Genomic DNA, 15,601 nt, shown 5'->3' with positions numbered 1-15,601 from the left:
GGTTGTACATTTTAACAATATTTTACATCAAAACTTATGTAAGAGAGATAAAAGAATCTTTAGTTAATGAGTCCGCTTAGCTGGGTTGTAAATGCATAAATTTGTTTTCTGAAAATTTAGTCTGCAATTTTTAGTGATTTAGTCTTAAGTTTTTTTATCTAGAAAGAATAACTATTTTTAAACGCTGGTTTAAGAAAAAAAAAATAAAACATAAAAAATATATGGTTGTAGATTTAAGAGGGAGTCTCCATTAAATTTCTTGAAGACTAACTGGAAACAAAAATTATAAATAGTTTTAAGTGAAACAAAATATTTCTACAGTTTAATCAATTAAATACTATAACTAAAAATTAATTTGTTATTGTTCATTCCGCTGATCACCTTATATATAATTACCAATAACGAAAAGATTTGGATACTACAAATTTTGAAATGAGTAAAAAACAATGAATAATTTAAAATAATTTTATAATTTTTTACCTATTTACATATTTAATATATTATATATTAAAATAAACAAAATATAAATTTAAACAAAAATCTCGGGCGTAGCCCGGACCGATCCTAGTTAGATATATTTTAGAAAATGATATGTTTAAAAAGACTTTTCATAAAGACACGATGTTTTCAAATGGTGCAGTTACAAAGTTGTAGTAAATTAGCTAGTTATTAGTATAAATCTTTACTCCCAATATTTCATTTAAAAAGATTAAGTTAACAGACATATATACCTAGGCTCTGAATGAAAAAAATGGATCATGCATCGCGGATCAACCAGATCGAACTGAACAAAAGTGAATTTAGGTACAAGTATGGATCAAGTGGTTCTAGAAGTCTAAAGGATATTTTTAAATAGTGATAACGAATAAAAATGGTCTAAAGTATTGTACAATTTTAAAATAATTTATACAAATTTTGATATTACTATTTAATTTTCATAATTGAATTCAATTTTTTATAAATAATTTGTACATTTGATGAATAGAATTTTTCTTCAAAATATATTAGAAATTGATTTAAACATATATATAGTTATTTTGAATTTGAATATTTTTATAGATTGTATATATTATTATATTCAGAACATTATACATTAAATCAATGATATAATAATATACTGTTTATAAAATTTTATTCTATAATAAAGTTTAAATAGTCTTTTATGTTTATTGATAAAATTTTTATTAAGTATTAATATTTTTAGTCAACATTAAAATTAATACCTAATAAAAAATTATCACTAAACAAAAAAGACTATTATATAAAAATTGTTTTGTAAAAACTGTTATTAATTATTCATTGCTTTTCTTTATACAAAACTGTTGAAAAATATAATAAACTGTTTTTAGAACACTTTATTTAAAAATAATATTATTTTATTTATATATATACACATATTTACAAACAAAAAAAAATGTTGTGTGCCAGCCAGGGTTTTTAAAGCAGTACACAAAAGTGGAGTATTCAATGATTCTTTACAAAAAAAACTCTGATTGAGAACTGAATGGATGAACTGCAATAATTAGGGGTGGACATATTGTTCGTTCAGTTTGATCGGATTCATTATTCATTTTGATCCAAATATATATATATATATATATATATATATCCATAAAGCTTATAATCAAAGTAAATTGTAAAATGTGTTATCCATAAAATGGAAGCAAATCACAATTATTATCTTTTAGAAGGTTGGATATCCGATCCGATCATATATTTTTAGATATGTAATTTAATTGTATAAACAAACCATTATATATCTATATCTCTACACGTTTTATGATTTAATTTGGTAAGTTTTTTATTTTAATTTTTTCAAGAAAAGAATTTTGAGTTGTTGCATATCCAATTTAATTTTCATGTTGAGTCAATTGATAACAAATAAATTTTCTTATTAGTCTTGTAAATATTGATTTTTCTGTTTTTGCTTTACAATTTCTGTTAAAATGTTAAATTTTTTAGCATGAAATTATTATTATTATTATATATCAATATTACGAATGATTGTTTATTTAATTTAGTGTTATATTGTTTTTTATTATTTTATATTTTTGGTAAAATTGAGGGATTGAATTGAATAATTTACTAATATTTATTTTTAAGAAAATGATATCCGGAATTTCCAGAACGAATCGAATCACAAACAAATAGAAATAATTAAATATCATGTGTATTCCGTCATTCCATAATTTTAAATTTTTTTTTGCAGCTTAATTATTGTATTCTACACAGCTTGATTATTTTTTTCCGCGATTAAGCAATATATGTTAAACTGATCAAAAATATTTTATATGGTATTCATTTGTTATAAGTAAAAACAAATAGAAATAATTAAACTAATTATAACAAAAGTGAAAATAACTAAAATTTATTAAAAAAAATAATTCTTATTATAAAAATTTAGCTATCTCTTAATACGTTTTAATAATAGATTTGACATTTTATAATTTTATAAAATAAATTATAGTATACCTTAAATTACAACATAACTATATATCATTAAAATATCTATTTCTATTTATTTAAAATTTTAAAATGGTATTAGCATACAATTTAATAATATGAAAGTGTTGGTTTTCTAAATAATCTACTAAAATTCTTTTTTATTTATTTTGTCATTAATCTACTAAAATTTATTTTTACACTTAATAAAAATTTTCTTTATATTTTTGTCAATAAAAATACAAATTTGTGTTTTTACATTTTTTTTATTCTGCAATTTTTGTTAATTGGTAAAATACTTACGGAATCACCTTTAAAACGCTATTCCATTGTTGCACGAATTTATCAATTAGGGCCAATGTTTACCAATCGGAGCCATAATTTAATTTCATTTTGCCAGAAAAGTTTCTCCGTCGCTAATTACCTAATTCGTCACTATATTTGTCTTTTGTTTATGATTAATTATCCAAAAACAATAAGGAAGATGGTGGCAGCTTTACTTATGATCCGTGATTGAGTGCAGAGACAATTTATAATCATACTTTTTGTCATAATTAATAATGACAAAAAGATACTACAACTAAATAATCATTAAAATTACTATTAAGTCAACTCCCTTGCTTCCCCACCACCGCACGTTCGCCACTCTGTCCACTGATTGACTTTATCTCTACCTTTTCTATGCTATCTTGCGCATAAAACTGTCACATTCCTCTGTGCTAACTTACTTTCCACCTCATCTCGTTAACCTGCGCTATCCTTTATTATCATCTAGGAAGGAAGCTTGCCCCCCTTATACACCTTTACTTACATAACCCTTAAATAAAATTGGGAAAATTGTTTTTTTAGAGCAAAAAAATGGTAACTATGTCCCTTTATACTAATCTATACTACTTTATGTCTCATTAGACCAATTTTTTTCAAAATGACAGTAATGCCCTTAAAATTGTAATTTTTTATTTTTTATTTTTATTTTTTTATTTTTTTGTTCCTTTTTCGTTTTTTTTATTTTTTTTAAAAAAAATCGATTTTTTTTTCAAAATATAAAAGTGAATATTCCCAAATATTTTGTTTCCATATTTTTAGGAACTGATTTCTTATCCGTAGAATATAACTAATATGTAGAAATCGGTTTCTACAGTTTTTTAGAATTATAGTAATGTTTAGATTTTGATTTCTACATGTTTTAGATTTATAGTAAATCTGTAGAAGTTGGTTTCTACGTGTTTTAGATTTATATTAATGTGTAGATTTTGATTTCTAAAGATTTTAGAACGATACGTTAAGCGCGGAATGTGTATTCTAAATATTTTTAGAATATTCCTATTTACGTAGATCACGTATTCTAAACATTGTAGATTCAATGAAAAAAGTGGATTTTGTTTTCTACTTAGTAGAATGTCATTTCTACTTTATTTAGAACATAATATGAAATTTATAATTTTAACTTTTTTATAACTGAAAAAAATATCACTAAGTTCATATAGGTATTTTATCAAAAGTTACTATTTTTCCAAATTTTTTTTGTTTGTAAAACTATTTATTAAATTTATTTTCAAAAATATTAAAGGATGTTATAGAAAAACATGACACAAAATATAGATTAGTCTAAAGGGACATAGTTACCATTTTTTGGTCTAAAAAAACAGTTTTCCCAATAAAATTTAGTATATCCATCCACTTGAATTGACAGTTATTCGTGACAGATCACAAAAATTATAATAAAATTGAATGTTAGATATTTTAAATTTAAAAATTCTCTTAGTAATATAAATTATATACTATAAAATATATACATATTTTAAAAATAGAAATAAATTTTAATTAGTATTTATATAATAAATAAATTTAAAATTAGTTAAACAAAAGATATTATTTAATTTTATAAACTGATATTGTCATGTAAATAAATATATATATATATATATATATATTATTTTTATGGTAAAATGTTAAATAACGTAAAATATATTGATCATATTCATCCCGTGTTTAACATATACAAACCCACATCTGTTCCACATTAAATTTTTGGAAATAGTTCGATTGGCAATCTATCTCCACGGATCTAACGAAGTAGAGTCCGCAGTTTTTTATTTAAATCCAAGGCATAATTATCATTACACAATTATATCCGTATCATTTCAAAGATTATTTCTTTTTGCCAACTTGCTATGTATTTGTTTGTGGTTGTCCTTGTCAAAAGTGTGTCAATGACATCACAATTTTTCCTCCGTCAAAAAACAATTATCATTTCTCTTTTGCAAATACACATTATATACAGCCAAAGTCAACTAATTTTACATTAGAAGTTTAAATATTTGAAGTATATTTAGTTTGGCAAACGTATTTAAAAATTGCAACATGTTAGTATATAAACTAACTAAATACATAACCGTTGACAAAGCTGTAATTAAACGTTTATCAATTATCTCATCACACCAAAAGCAAACAAAAAAAGAATTATTTTTGTCTTTACATAATGGCAGCTGGATTTATGTTAAAATAAGTTTTCGGTGGGCCCATCCCAATATAAGGGGGTGTTAGTGAGAGTTAGATTTATGATGATTGTTAGAATTTATAGAATCTAGTGTTATTGGTTTACATATTCTCACATTCTCATTAAAATCTAGTGTTATTGGTTTTATGATTTAGTAATTCTATACACAATCTTTTGTTATTCAAAAAGTTTAGTTTTTAATGATTCTTTAAATCTATTAAAGTTGGTGTTATTAGGAGTTGTATTCTTCACCATTTAACTCATAACACAAGATTTTGAGAATACTACTTATATACCTTAGATTCTTAGAATCATTATATCAATGTATTTTCATAGAATTTCACAATATACAAAACTCTCAACAACTCTTTCCAAATTTAACAAATCTCTCAACTTTTAAAATCAACAAATTCTATATAAATCTTACTCCCACTAACACCCCCTAAAGATACCAAATAGTCAGAGTCAGACTCAGAGAACACAGAAAAGGAAGAGGCTGTGATATATTTAAACGTCATCGTTTCAGGGACCGAATCCAATTCCTATATAATGTAAAAGATATACGTGTGCTTTTGTTTGAAAGAAAAGCACATACACACCATGTTCTTGAGTTAAAACTTTTCTCCTGCTTTACAGAAGTCAAAGCACAAAAAAGAAGGTTTGTTCCTTCGTTCGATGCTTGATTTTCTTGTTTTTATTTTTGTTTTCCAGATCTGAGCGTTTTAGATTTGTTCTATGTGTTCACAACTTTTCTGATTCCTGCAAATTGACAGACTCGGGATTATTTTTTGATTCATAGTTTAGATTTGAAAATCGATTAGAAGTGTGGAGTTGAAAATATTTCTAGATTTTCCGCCTTTTATTAGTTAAAAGAAATTGAAAATGATTGCTTCTAGTTTGTTATCTTCGATTTGAATGTAGAACAATAGAGTCATTAGGTTTTGTTTAGGAGAATCTTTCTTCTCAGTTTTTTGATCTGCTAATAGAAAAATGAAATCTTTCTTGTATTTGTAGTAACATACAAATATTTTCTTGAATTGCAAAATAGAAAAAAAAAAACAAGATTGTAAACAGCAAAACCAAACTATAATCATTTGAGCTGAAACTTCTTGTAAGTATCATATCCTGTTACATAACGGTATTAGTATATTAATTAAGTAGTAATTGTTGCTTTCAGCAAAAATGGAGAATCTACCTCCTGGTTACCGTCCCAATGTTGGTGTATGTCTAATCAATTCGGATAATCTGGTAACATTTTAATCATCTAATTCAGCTAGAAAGTTACTGTTTCACCACTAGTAAATAATAAGTACTGAGTTTAATTACGTTTCTCAGGTATTTGTAGCTTCAAGATTGAATGTTCCTGGAGCATGGCAGATGCCACAGGTGTTGTTTTGATCACTTATTTCTCTCAAAATATAGTAATCAAAATGTTGTCCAAAAAAAAAATATAGTAATCAAAATATTCATGTTTGCTGTTTTCGAGAAACAGTAGAGCATATTATTCTGATGTTTAGCACAACTCTGGTGGAAGTAGATGGTCAAGATTTGGATAAAGAATCTTGAAACATTTTGAAAACGACAGATTCTCTTAACTAAGATTATTTTCTCTTGAAAACGTTCAATGGTGTGAATTTTAAAAGAAACTGTTACAGGGAGGCATTGAAGATGGAGAGGATCCAAAGTCAGCAGCCATGAGAGAGTTACAAGAAGAAACCGGGGTCGTTTCAGCCGCAATCATTGCTGAGGTATCTACTCATTTTACTAAAGACATATGATTATGAAACAGAACATTTACGATTCTTTATGTATTCTTAAATGTCTTAAAAAACAGGTTCCAAATTGGTTGACATATGATTTCCCACCTGCAGTGAAGGCAAAGGTTAACCGTCTCTGGGGTGGTGAATGGCATGGTCAAGCGCAGAAATGGTGAGTCTTCAAATCCACCTAATTATGGCCAAAGTATTTTCAAGAAAATAGGATGATTAATGGCTCATTGTTTCTGAAACCACAATGAATCTACAGGTTCCTAGTGAGACTGATTAAGGATGAGGACGAAAGAGAGATCAATCTAGCAAACAACGAAGCGGATTCAGAGTTTTCGGAGTGGAAATGGGCGAGACCTGAAGAAGTGGTAGAGCAAGCAGTTGATTACAAAAGGCCAACCTACGAACAAGTCATCAAGACTTTTGGTTCTTACTTGAATGATCCAGGAAGAGCTGCTAAATGTAAATCAGCCAAGTGGTAATAAGAAAACCTAAGATCAATGTTGGTCTTTTTATAAACTTTATATTTATATTTAGGGTTCCTTTTAGTGGAACCCTTTTGGAATGAAAAGGTTTGCTTAGGTGTTTTTTGTGTTCATTTTTGTAAATTGGTTATTGGTACTAGAAGGTTTTGGTTTAACTTCGGGGTTATTGTAATAAAAGTCTTTGTTTGGATTCAAAAAGGAATGACTTGTATTTGTGTTAATAACTTGTATAGAAAAATCAAGGTAAACAACATATTGTAATTAGTGCCACTGAATATAAAACTGATCAGATCTAAGTATTTGCTTATTACCAAAATATCTATCATCCTACAAGCTATATAAAAAGGTATAAAAACCGAATGAGTTCTGTATGTGCTGGATTGGTTTTATGGTATAGTCGTTCTGTTGATGTGATTAGAGGATTTTTGGTAGGTACAAATACACCATGGGGGAACAAGTGACTTTTGTTTTCGACCCTGACAATGACTTAGGGTTTGACTAGTGTAAATGCATCAGTTGCGGATGCGGTTACGGGAGTATGCAGATGCAGTTGGTAGCAGTTTTAAATGTTATTAATCGATTTGTCCGACTGGTATACCAACGTTAGATATTGGTGCGTTTGCAAGATACTTATAATTGGTTGACTACCAAATACAATATCGATTAAATAATAAATTAACAATATTAATATTTTTTGTAATTATAAAATATTTAAAATCATATTATTATAAATAATATAAAAACTATATTTATAAAATCATAGTATCAAAATTTTAGGGCATTTAAACTTTGGTGGAAGAATGTACATTTCATCAAATATCCTAGATACCCAAACCCATTATACGTATCAGTGAAACACGATGAAACTTTGTTTTTTTTTTGTAACTGGAAAAAGACTTTGTTGTATTGGGTTTTTTTTTGGTCTAAATGTTAAAATTTGTACAATTTTCTAAGTTTTACATTATTGTGGTGCACAACTTATTACAAAGAGAGTAGAAAGAGAGAGATAGTTTAAAGGGGAATACATTAACTAAAGGAGGATACAAATCAAAAATAGAGGTCAAGCAAGGAAGGAGGAGCAGTCGAGACTTGAGGAAAAGACAACAACCTGTCTCGCATACACTGATCGACCACCCTGAAGAAGGCCTACTGAGATAGCTGAGTGTTCGTGAAGATCCTTGCATTACGTTTGCACCAGAGATGGTAAATGATGACCTGGTTGAGAAGCTTCATCAGCAATATCGCAGGACCTGGTAAATGTTGTGTTGGTTTATATGGATTAAACTCTGATAAAACCATAAATTTGATGGGTTTAATTGTAGATGGCTGTAGTATAAGTAGTTTTGGAGGATGTTGCTTTGCGTGACCAGATGCTAATTGGCATTGGTCATGAATACACACACTTGTTTGAGAATCCAAACCATTTTAAGGAACCGTATTTTTTTTGGGATCCCGATTATTTGGACCAGTCTTCCTATCACTTATTTTGGTTTTGTTATTGTGTTTTTCAGAAGTATTTCATTCTCATGTTTCTTTAGTTCGAGTTGATATTTTCCTTTTCATGTTTTATAATGAAATTTATTTTCATTAATATTAAAAAAAGGAAAAATTCCATAAAAATACCTCAACTAAATTTTGTTAAGCTTTTTAATACCTAAACTTTTTTGCTATCCAGTTTAACAACCAAACTAATTATTTTGCTCATTTTAATACACTTACTTTTTAAAATGAGATCATTTTAATACCTAAAGTATGCTCATTTTAATAATATGTTTCAAACAAAACTTAGAAAATCTCTAAAATTTAAAAACAAATTGTAAAATTTTCAAATTTTATTTTAACTTTTAAGAATTAAAGTCAATAATTATGGATAATCTTAAACTTTTTCAAATATTAGTTTTAGGTTTAAAACTCATTTATTTATTTTATTCAAAATGATTTTTATAAATTTTAAAATATTATCCAAAAAAATTAATTTATTGTTAAAATCTCAAAAACTTTTTTTGGAAATTTTAATATTTAATTTTGAGTTTTATATTTTAAAAATATTTTGTTTAAAAGTTATTAATATTCTTGATTAAAATTAGTATAGTTTGAGGATTAAAATGGCACAGTTTTAAAAGTAGGTGTATTAAAATGAGCAAAAAATTAGTTTGAGTATTAAACTAGGTAGCAAAAAAATTTAGATATTAATAATCTTAACGAAATTTAGTTGGGGTATTTTTATGGATTTCTTTCTAAAACAAAACACCTTAAAATCCAGCCTATTAGTGGTAACTGGAAAATAGTAACAAATAAAAAGATATCCTCCTTTCAACTTCATAATAAATGATACCATTTATTTTAATATTTTTCATTTCGCTATGAAGATATTTATGTAGTAACAATATATTTTTATACTGATATTAACTTAATCTCCACGATTTTTATCTTTACTATTGAAAAGATTTGGTTTTAAAATACTGTAAACTCTATAAATGTATGACAATTATATTCTACAATAATATTGTTCAATTATAAAAATTGTGACCTAGACTATTAGTATAAATAGTAGCACACTTAACTTTTATCTTTTCAAGATTCCAAAAAAAAAACAAGAGTAACCATGTATAACGTAAAAGAAAACTTTGTAAAAAATAATAAAAAATCAATTATGAAATAAATAGTTAGGAAATTTTTTTTATCATAATCCTTTCAATTTTTTTCAAAATCAAATTAAATAAAAAAACACTTCAAATCTTTTCAAATTTTAAAAATAAATTTAAAATCTTATTTAAATATTTTAAATAGATCTAAATGATTGATAACCCAATTAGATTCTAAACTAATGAATACTAGAGTTTAACTCGCACATCCGTGTAGATATTTTTTATTTTATAAATATATAACTTTGATGCTATCATAAATGTTTTAAGTATATGTTTTATATTATAATTTTATATATTGTATAACTCTATAATCTATTTTTTTGGTTTCTGATTTGATATTATTAAGATATAGTGATTTGTTTTATACATTTTACTTTCTTATTAGATATTATTACCTACTAATATATTTTCGAATTTGTTACAATAAATTCATAATCTGAATAATCAATTAGAAATTCTATTTTAAAATATGTTTTTAATATCTACATTATGCATTGCATATATTTTTAAAATTTATTTATTTATACTATAGAAAATATTTTCTTAGGATAATTTATATTTACCTGTTCTGTTAAAAATACACTTTAATGTCTGCCATTGTAGTATTTTGTAGAATTGTTTAAGTAAATAAATTAGTTAAAAAAATATTAAGAATAAGATTTATAAACTAAGTAAATAGACACATTGTCTAATAAACTTATTTAAATCTAATTCAAGCCCACATATCCAAAGTGAAACATTTGCTGAATTTTTATATTTTTAGCCAAATGTATAGCTTTATAAGTTTTTTTATTATTCACTTTGGACCTCCATTTCTCATTCAAAACCAACTCCGATTTTGACATACGAGTACACTACTTCATAGTGTCAAATATTCGGTTATTCCACGAATGTCTTCGCCCGAAAACTTTCCAAAATGGTGTTAAACCATTTCGTCAAAAGCGAGTTCCAACATCTCTCTCTCTCAAATTTTATAGAGAGAGTCTTAGTTTCGTTTGTCGGATTTTCTTCCGGCTCTTGACTCCCGGCAGATTAGGCTTTGACTCTGGCATCACATGGCTTCCAAAGAGTCGTGGTGGCTGGCTTCCGTCTCTAGCATCATTGTTTTCCTTTCAGTGATGATGGCTACTTATACACCGGTTCATCCATTTCCTTTTGTTTTATTTAGTTGGATCTTCGCTTCTCTGTCCACCATCTTCGTTTCAGTTGAGGTTATTGATCTTTAGATTGGATGGCTTCAGTCCTTCCCCTCTTTGCTAGGGTCAATTCATATTCTTGTGTATCTTTATCTTTAAAGATGAATAGTTGTTAATTGTGCGGATTGGTAGCTCTTTGATGTTTTAGATTGGTTTGTTTCCTCGTCTGGTGGCAGGGATTGTCTCTGTGTAACCCTCAATCGTCTTTAATTTGGTCGTCGAAGCGTTCTCTGGCACCAATGAGATAGGTCTCCAGTGAATGGAGAGCTCCAGGCTCCAACTTGAATCTCTCAGCTGTGATTTGGAGGATGTGTCTGCGATGCTTAACTCAGTCAATCCCATCTTTTCTTCTCAATACACGTGGAAAAGGAGAAGGTTTTGTTTTGTCTTTTTTTTTCTTGATTGGTTTAGTTGTTGGGCCTTTCATAGACCTCGTGTTTTTATGTTAATTTACCTTTTCATGGGCTTTTTATATTTTTCCTTCTTTGGGCTGTTGTAATTGTTTTGGTTTTGTGAATAAAATACTAGATGAAAAACAAAATCTAATTGTTTTTTTTGTCTATAGTCATGGTGTGACAGTATTCTGCTGTGCCAATGCTCGTGAATCCGTGATTGGTGACTTGACCGAATATGTTTCCCGAATTTATTTAAATTGTGTATTTAATTTAGCATATGTCTTGTTACATATTCTAACTTTTTCACACATTTTAATAAAACACATTAAATTTGCATAATTTTTTGTGTTTATCTTTGTTCCATAATTTTAAGCGAATAAAAATTTAGTAAGTGTAATTAAGTTTTTTAAAATTTGCAGTTAGTTAATAAAACATGTCTTGAAAATGTAAAAAATAGATCTTTTTAAAACAAATATTTTTTCTAGAATATGTAATATTAAAGAACAGATGGAGTACTACAGTGTAGTATCTCAGGTAGACAAGTTTCATATTCTAATCTATATTAATTTCTAAATATGAATTGCCGGGGATCTACCAGGATGTTTCATATGCGAGTGTCCTTTGGTTTCCACGTAACTCATACGTAAATCACTGACGCCACAAATCTCGAGTCGTGTCAAGAATCATGAATATTCAAAGGGCACTTTAGACATTTCCTGAACTCAAGACTCAGATCCATGAACATATATAAAGGCTACAACGCCTCAAAAGATATAAACAAACCCAAACAACACTTCACCACTATCTCATAATCTCTCAGTTCCTCTTTCTAACAGCCGTAAATGACAGAAATTCATAAGTACATGATCGAGAACCCTATGTTCGTACCATACAAGCCAGAAAGACGATATTATAACTCTTCTTCGTTGCTCTCCATCCTATTATCGACACTCACTTACGTTTTGATCTTTTACGTTTTTGAAATATCTCCATCGTCCGTCTTCAAAGATACAAAGGTTTTGTTCTTCATATCCAACACTCTTATCCTTATAATCACCGTTGATTATGGCGCTTTCACTGGCAAGGAGAGGCACGACTTTTACGGTGAATATACTGCGGCGGCGGCAGCAGCGATGAGACTCCGTGCAGATAGCTATACTCCAGTTCCCGTCTTCACATACGGAGAAAACTCTAAGAACAACCGTAACGATGTTGGAATTAAGAACACTAATGAAGAAGAGCCGATGGTAAAAGATATTGTGTGTGTTTCATTGCCTCCTGAGAAAATAGTGAGCGAGGAAAAGTTGAGAGAAGATGTAGCAATAGAGGAATACAAAACGGTTAGTGAAAAAAGTAATGCCGTTAACGAAGAAAATTGCAAAGCAAGAAACCATGTGAACCGAAAATCTTATGGACGAACTAAATCAGATAAACCACGGCGGGTTAAGATAACCGAAGATACAAAGGCCAAACGTAGAAGCTATCGTCGAAGCGAATCTGATAGCTCGAAATGGATGGTTGTTTCGCAGAAATGGGAGAATGTTGAAGAGGAATCTGAAGAGTTCCCAAAGATGTCGAACGAGGAACTGAACAGAAGAGTCGAAGACTTCATCCAGAAGTTCAATAGACAGATAAGATTACAATCACGAGTTTCGTCTACATGATTTAATTGCTCATAGTATAATAATGCTAGTAAGAGCTTTTATTTTTTGTTTTTATAAAGACTTTGTGATGGGATGACTATTTTTGCAGTCGTCGGTGGAAATTAATAAACGACATGAAAAGTATCATATAAGGGCATCTCCAACCCCACTCCATATTTTACTCCAAAATTGAAAAAATGGAGTGGGAAATGGAGTAATGAACAAAAAATAAAAGGATTACTCCATTTATAGAGTAATGCTTTTATTTTTTGTTCATCACTCCATTTCCCACTCCATTTTCCCAATTTTGGAGTAAAATATGGAGTGGGGTTGGAGATGCTCTTAGAGTAAGTGACGACTGTAGAAATGGAGTAAGTGACGACTGTAAATATTTGATCCGTTGTTAGAAACAGTGTACTGTATTTTATCCCCTGATTTTATCCAAAACATGATAGTATTGGTTAATTATGTTACATGTGTCAAGATTTGATTATTTGAAAGTGAGAAATATTTTTTTAATAATTATCCGTTAGAGCTTGTAAACAAAGTTTAGAATGATCAAACTTGAGGCCTATAATTTTCCTCCAACTTAAGTACAAAGAGAGGAGTAAGATGAAAAGTAATAAGATATGTTGTTGGTAAAAAGGTAAAATTTCTTCGAATCTCCAGACATTAATGAATCTATTGTCGTTTCGATAATTAATTTTGAAAAATACTTAAGATATGAAAATGACTAGAAAAAAATAGAGACAACGAGTAAGGGTTTAACTGGATTCGGATCAGATTTGTAAAATCATTTCCACGAAAAATGGATCACAAAAATTAATCATTCGAGACTTGGCGAATAATTCGAGAGGAACAGCCGGTATGTGACTGGGCGTCGGGCGTTTGGTTTTGTAGAGCTACTCCAAAATTTTCTTTCGTCAGCTGGATTGCTATGCGTAACAGACTTTCAACCATGGATAAGGTTTTGAGTTGAAACAGAGGTGTTAACACGGGTTGCGTTCTTTGCCAACAAGCATTGGAGACTTGGGATCGCCTATTCTTTGAGTGCACTTACACCTCTCAAATCTGGGGGAAGCTTGCCCGTGATATGTTTAAGCGACGTTACACCCAGAACTGGCCGGCATTGATTTTGATCATATGGAATGGATCAACTGAGAAAAACTTGCAGTTCTGCACTCGTTACGCGTTCCAAACCGCTGTACACACAATCTGGAGGGAAAGGAATCAGCGTCAGCACGGGGGCACCGGCTCCTCATCAATCTCTCGGAAAGACAATAGACAAGAGTGTTAGGAATCGGTTGTTCCTGCTCCAGCGAACTGATCCTAAGCACTTTGGAAACATTCTAGCCTTTTGGTTTGGAAGTAGATAAATCATGTAGTATAGTTTTTCCATTCAAACCCTGTTGCGCTTGATGTACCAACTGTTTTTTTTAAATTAATTTAACATTCATACAAAAAAGAAGCATGGTTAAAAACATGGCTAACCTAATTTCCATTAAGTTCTTCCTCGTATTATACACTAAGTGATTTTCTGTGCCCATTGATATATGGTGTTTTATACATCTTGTATATATGCTTTTAAATTGGTTTTCAAGTCTTTATCGAGTCTTCCTAGTCCTTTTCGAGTCATTACAGGTCTGGAGTTGCATTGGATGGGAGATGAACCAGCTGGAACAAAAGAGGCAGAAAACAGTGCAATTTGGTGATTTTCACGCAGAACAGTCTTGATGACTGTTCTGGATAGCGGAGCAACCCGAGTGACTGTTCCGAGGGAGTGTTCCAGCGGCAGAGATTTTTAAGGAAACAACAACTTATTTCGGGATTTGCCCTAATCTCTCTATTTTCTCTCCCAGCCGCCTGTGGTTTTGATATATCTTCTTTTTCTATTTTTCCTTATCATACTACGCTAGTTTACAGAGAGGAACCAGACCCAAAAACTCCATTGTTGGATTTGCTTATTGTAAAGGGAGAAGGATCTCTACACTCTTGAGAAGAATCCTGAACCCTATCTCTTTTATTTTATTGATTCAGCATGTTTTCTTCATCTGTTATCTCTGTGTTTTCTTGCTCCATGGCTGAGTAGTCAGCTTGCTTAGTCTAGGGTGTTAGGGTGTTAGATCCGTGAGCTTGACATAAATAAGTTATAAATCGATTGTCTTCATTCATTGTTGTTCTTAAGGCTTGCATCAAGTTAACCACTTAGTGCCTGATTCTAGGTTTAATCTATTCATCAAAAGTGTTATAGGTTGCTAGACATAACTTGAATGAGCATTGCATCCCTAACCAGCGAAAGTAGATGTTAGGGTGTTTTGTGAACATATCGGACTTGATCTCTATTGCTTGCTGTCGCATCTTGATCCAAACGAGAGTTTAGGTATCAAGATCGATCAGCATAGGGGGCAGTTCCACGACAGTGGGCTGTTCTACTTGAGTGATCCGAGTTCTAGACTGGTCTTTAATCGAACTTGAATAATTGTTTGGCTCACACTTGTTTAACACCCGATCAAACCACCCTAGGCT

At 29.5% G+C, this 15,601-nt stretch overlaps 2 protein-coding genes across 2 annotated transcripts; both read left to right on the top strand.

The window, feature by feature from the left end:
* Positions 1-5,387: 5,387 nt before the first annotated feature.
* Positions 5,388-7,414, top strand: LOC103828908 (nudix hydrolase 25). Its single transcript, XM_009104543.3, has 6 exons — positions 5,388-5,600; positions 6,120-6,190; positions 6,278-6,328; positions 6,598-6,690; positions 6,777-6,871; positions 6,968-7,414. The coding sequence occupies exons 2-6, from the start codon at positions 6,125-6,127 to the stop codon at positions 7,188-7,190; spliced, it is 528 nt and encodes a 175-aa protein (XP_009102791.1). The 5' UTR covers positions 5,388-5,600; positions 6,120-6,124; the 3' UTR covers positions 7,191-7,414.
* A 282-nt stretch (positions 7,415-7,696) lies between these two features.
* Positions 7,697-15,125, top strand: LOC103828906. The gene is made up of 2 exons (XM_033274812.1): positions 7,697-13,228; positions 13,452-15,125. The coding sequence occupies exon 1, from the start codon at positions 12,275-12,277 to the stop codon at positions 13,094-13,096; it is 822 nt and encodes a 273-aa protein (XP_033130703.1). The 5' UTR covers positions 7,697-12,274; the 3' UTR covers positions 13,097-13,228; positions 13,452-15,125.
* Positions 15,126-15,601: the final 476 nt, after the last annotated feature.

This window comes from Brassica rapa, chromosome A07, assembly GCF_000309985.2.
Source record: "Brassica rapa cultivar Chiifu-401-42 chromosome A07, CAAS_Brap_v3.01, whole genome shotgun sequence".
Taxonomy (NCBI): Eukaryota; Viridiplantae; Streptophyta; class Magnoliopsida; order Brassicales; family Brassicaceae; genus Brassica; species Brassica rapa.
Note: the sequence above shows the minus strand (reverse complement) of the source record. Positions and strands in the feature narration are given on the sequence as shown.

Bases quoted from the DNA above. Each gene is read 5' to 3' on its own strand.
- LOC103828908 (XM_009104543.3), top strand. From the start codon at position 6,125: ATGGAGAATCTACCTCCTGGTTACCGTCCCAATGTTGGTGTATGTCTA. The intron at 6,329-6,597 runs GTGTTGTTTTGA...AAACTGTTACAG, and splicing joins GAGCATGGCAGATGCCACAG to GGAGGCATTGAAGATGGAGA. The intron at 6,872-6,967 runs GTGAGTCTTCAA...ATGAATCTACAG, and splicing joins CATGGTCAAGCGCAGAAATG to GTTCCTAGTGAGACTGATTA.
- LOC103828906 (XM_033274812.1), top strand. From the start codon at position 12,275: ATGACAGAAATTCATAAGTACATGATCGAGAACCCTATGTTCGTACCA.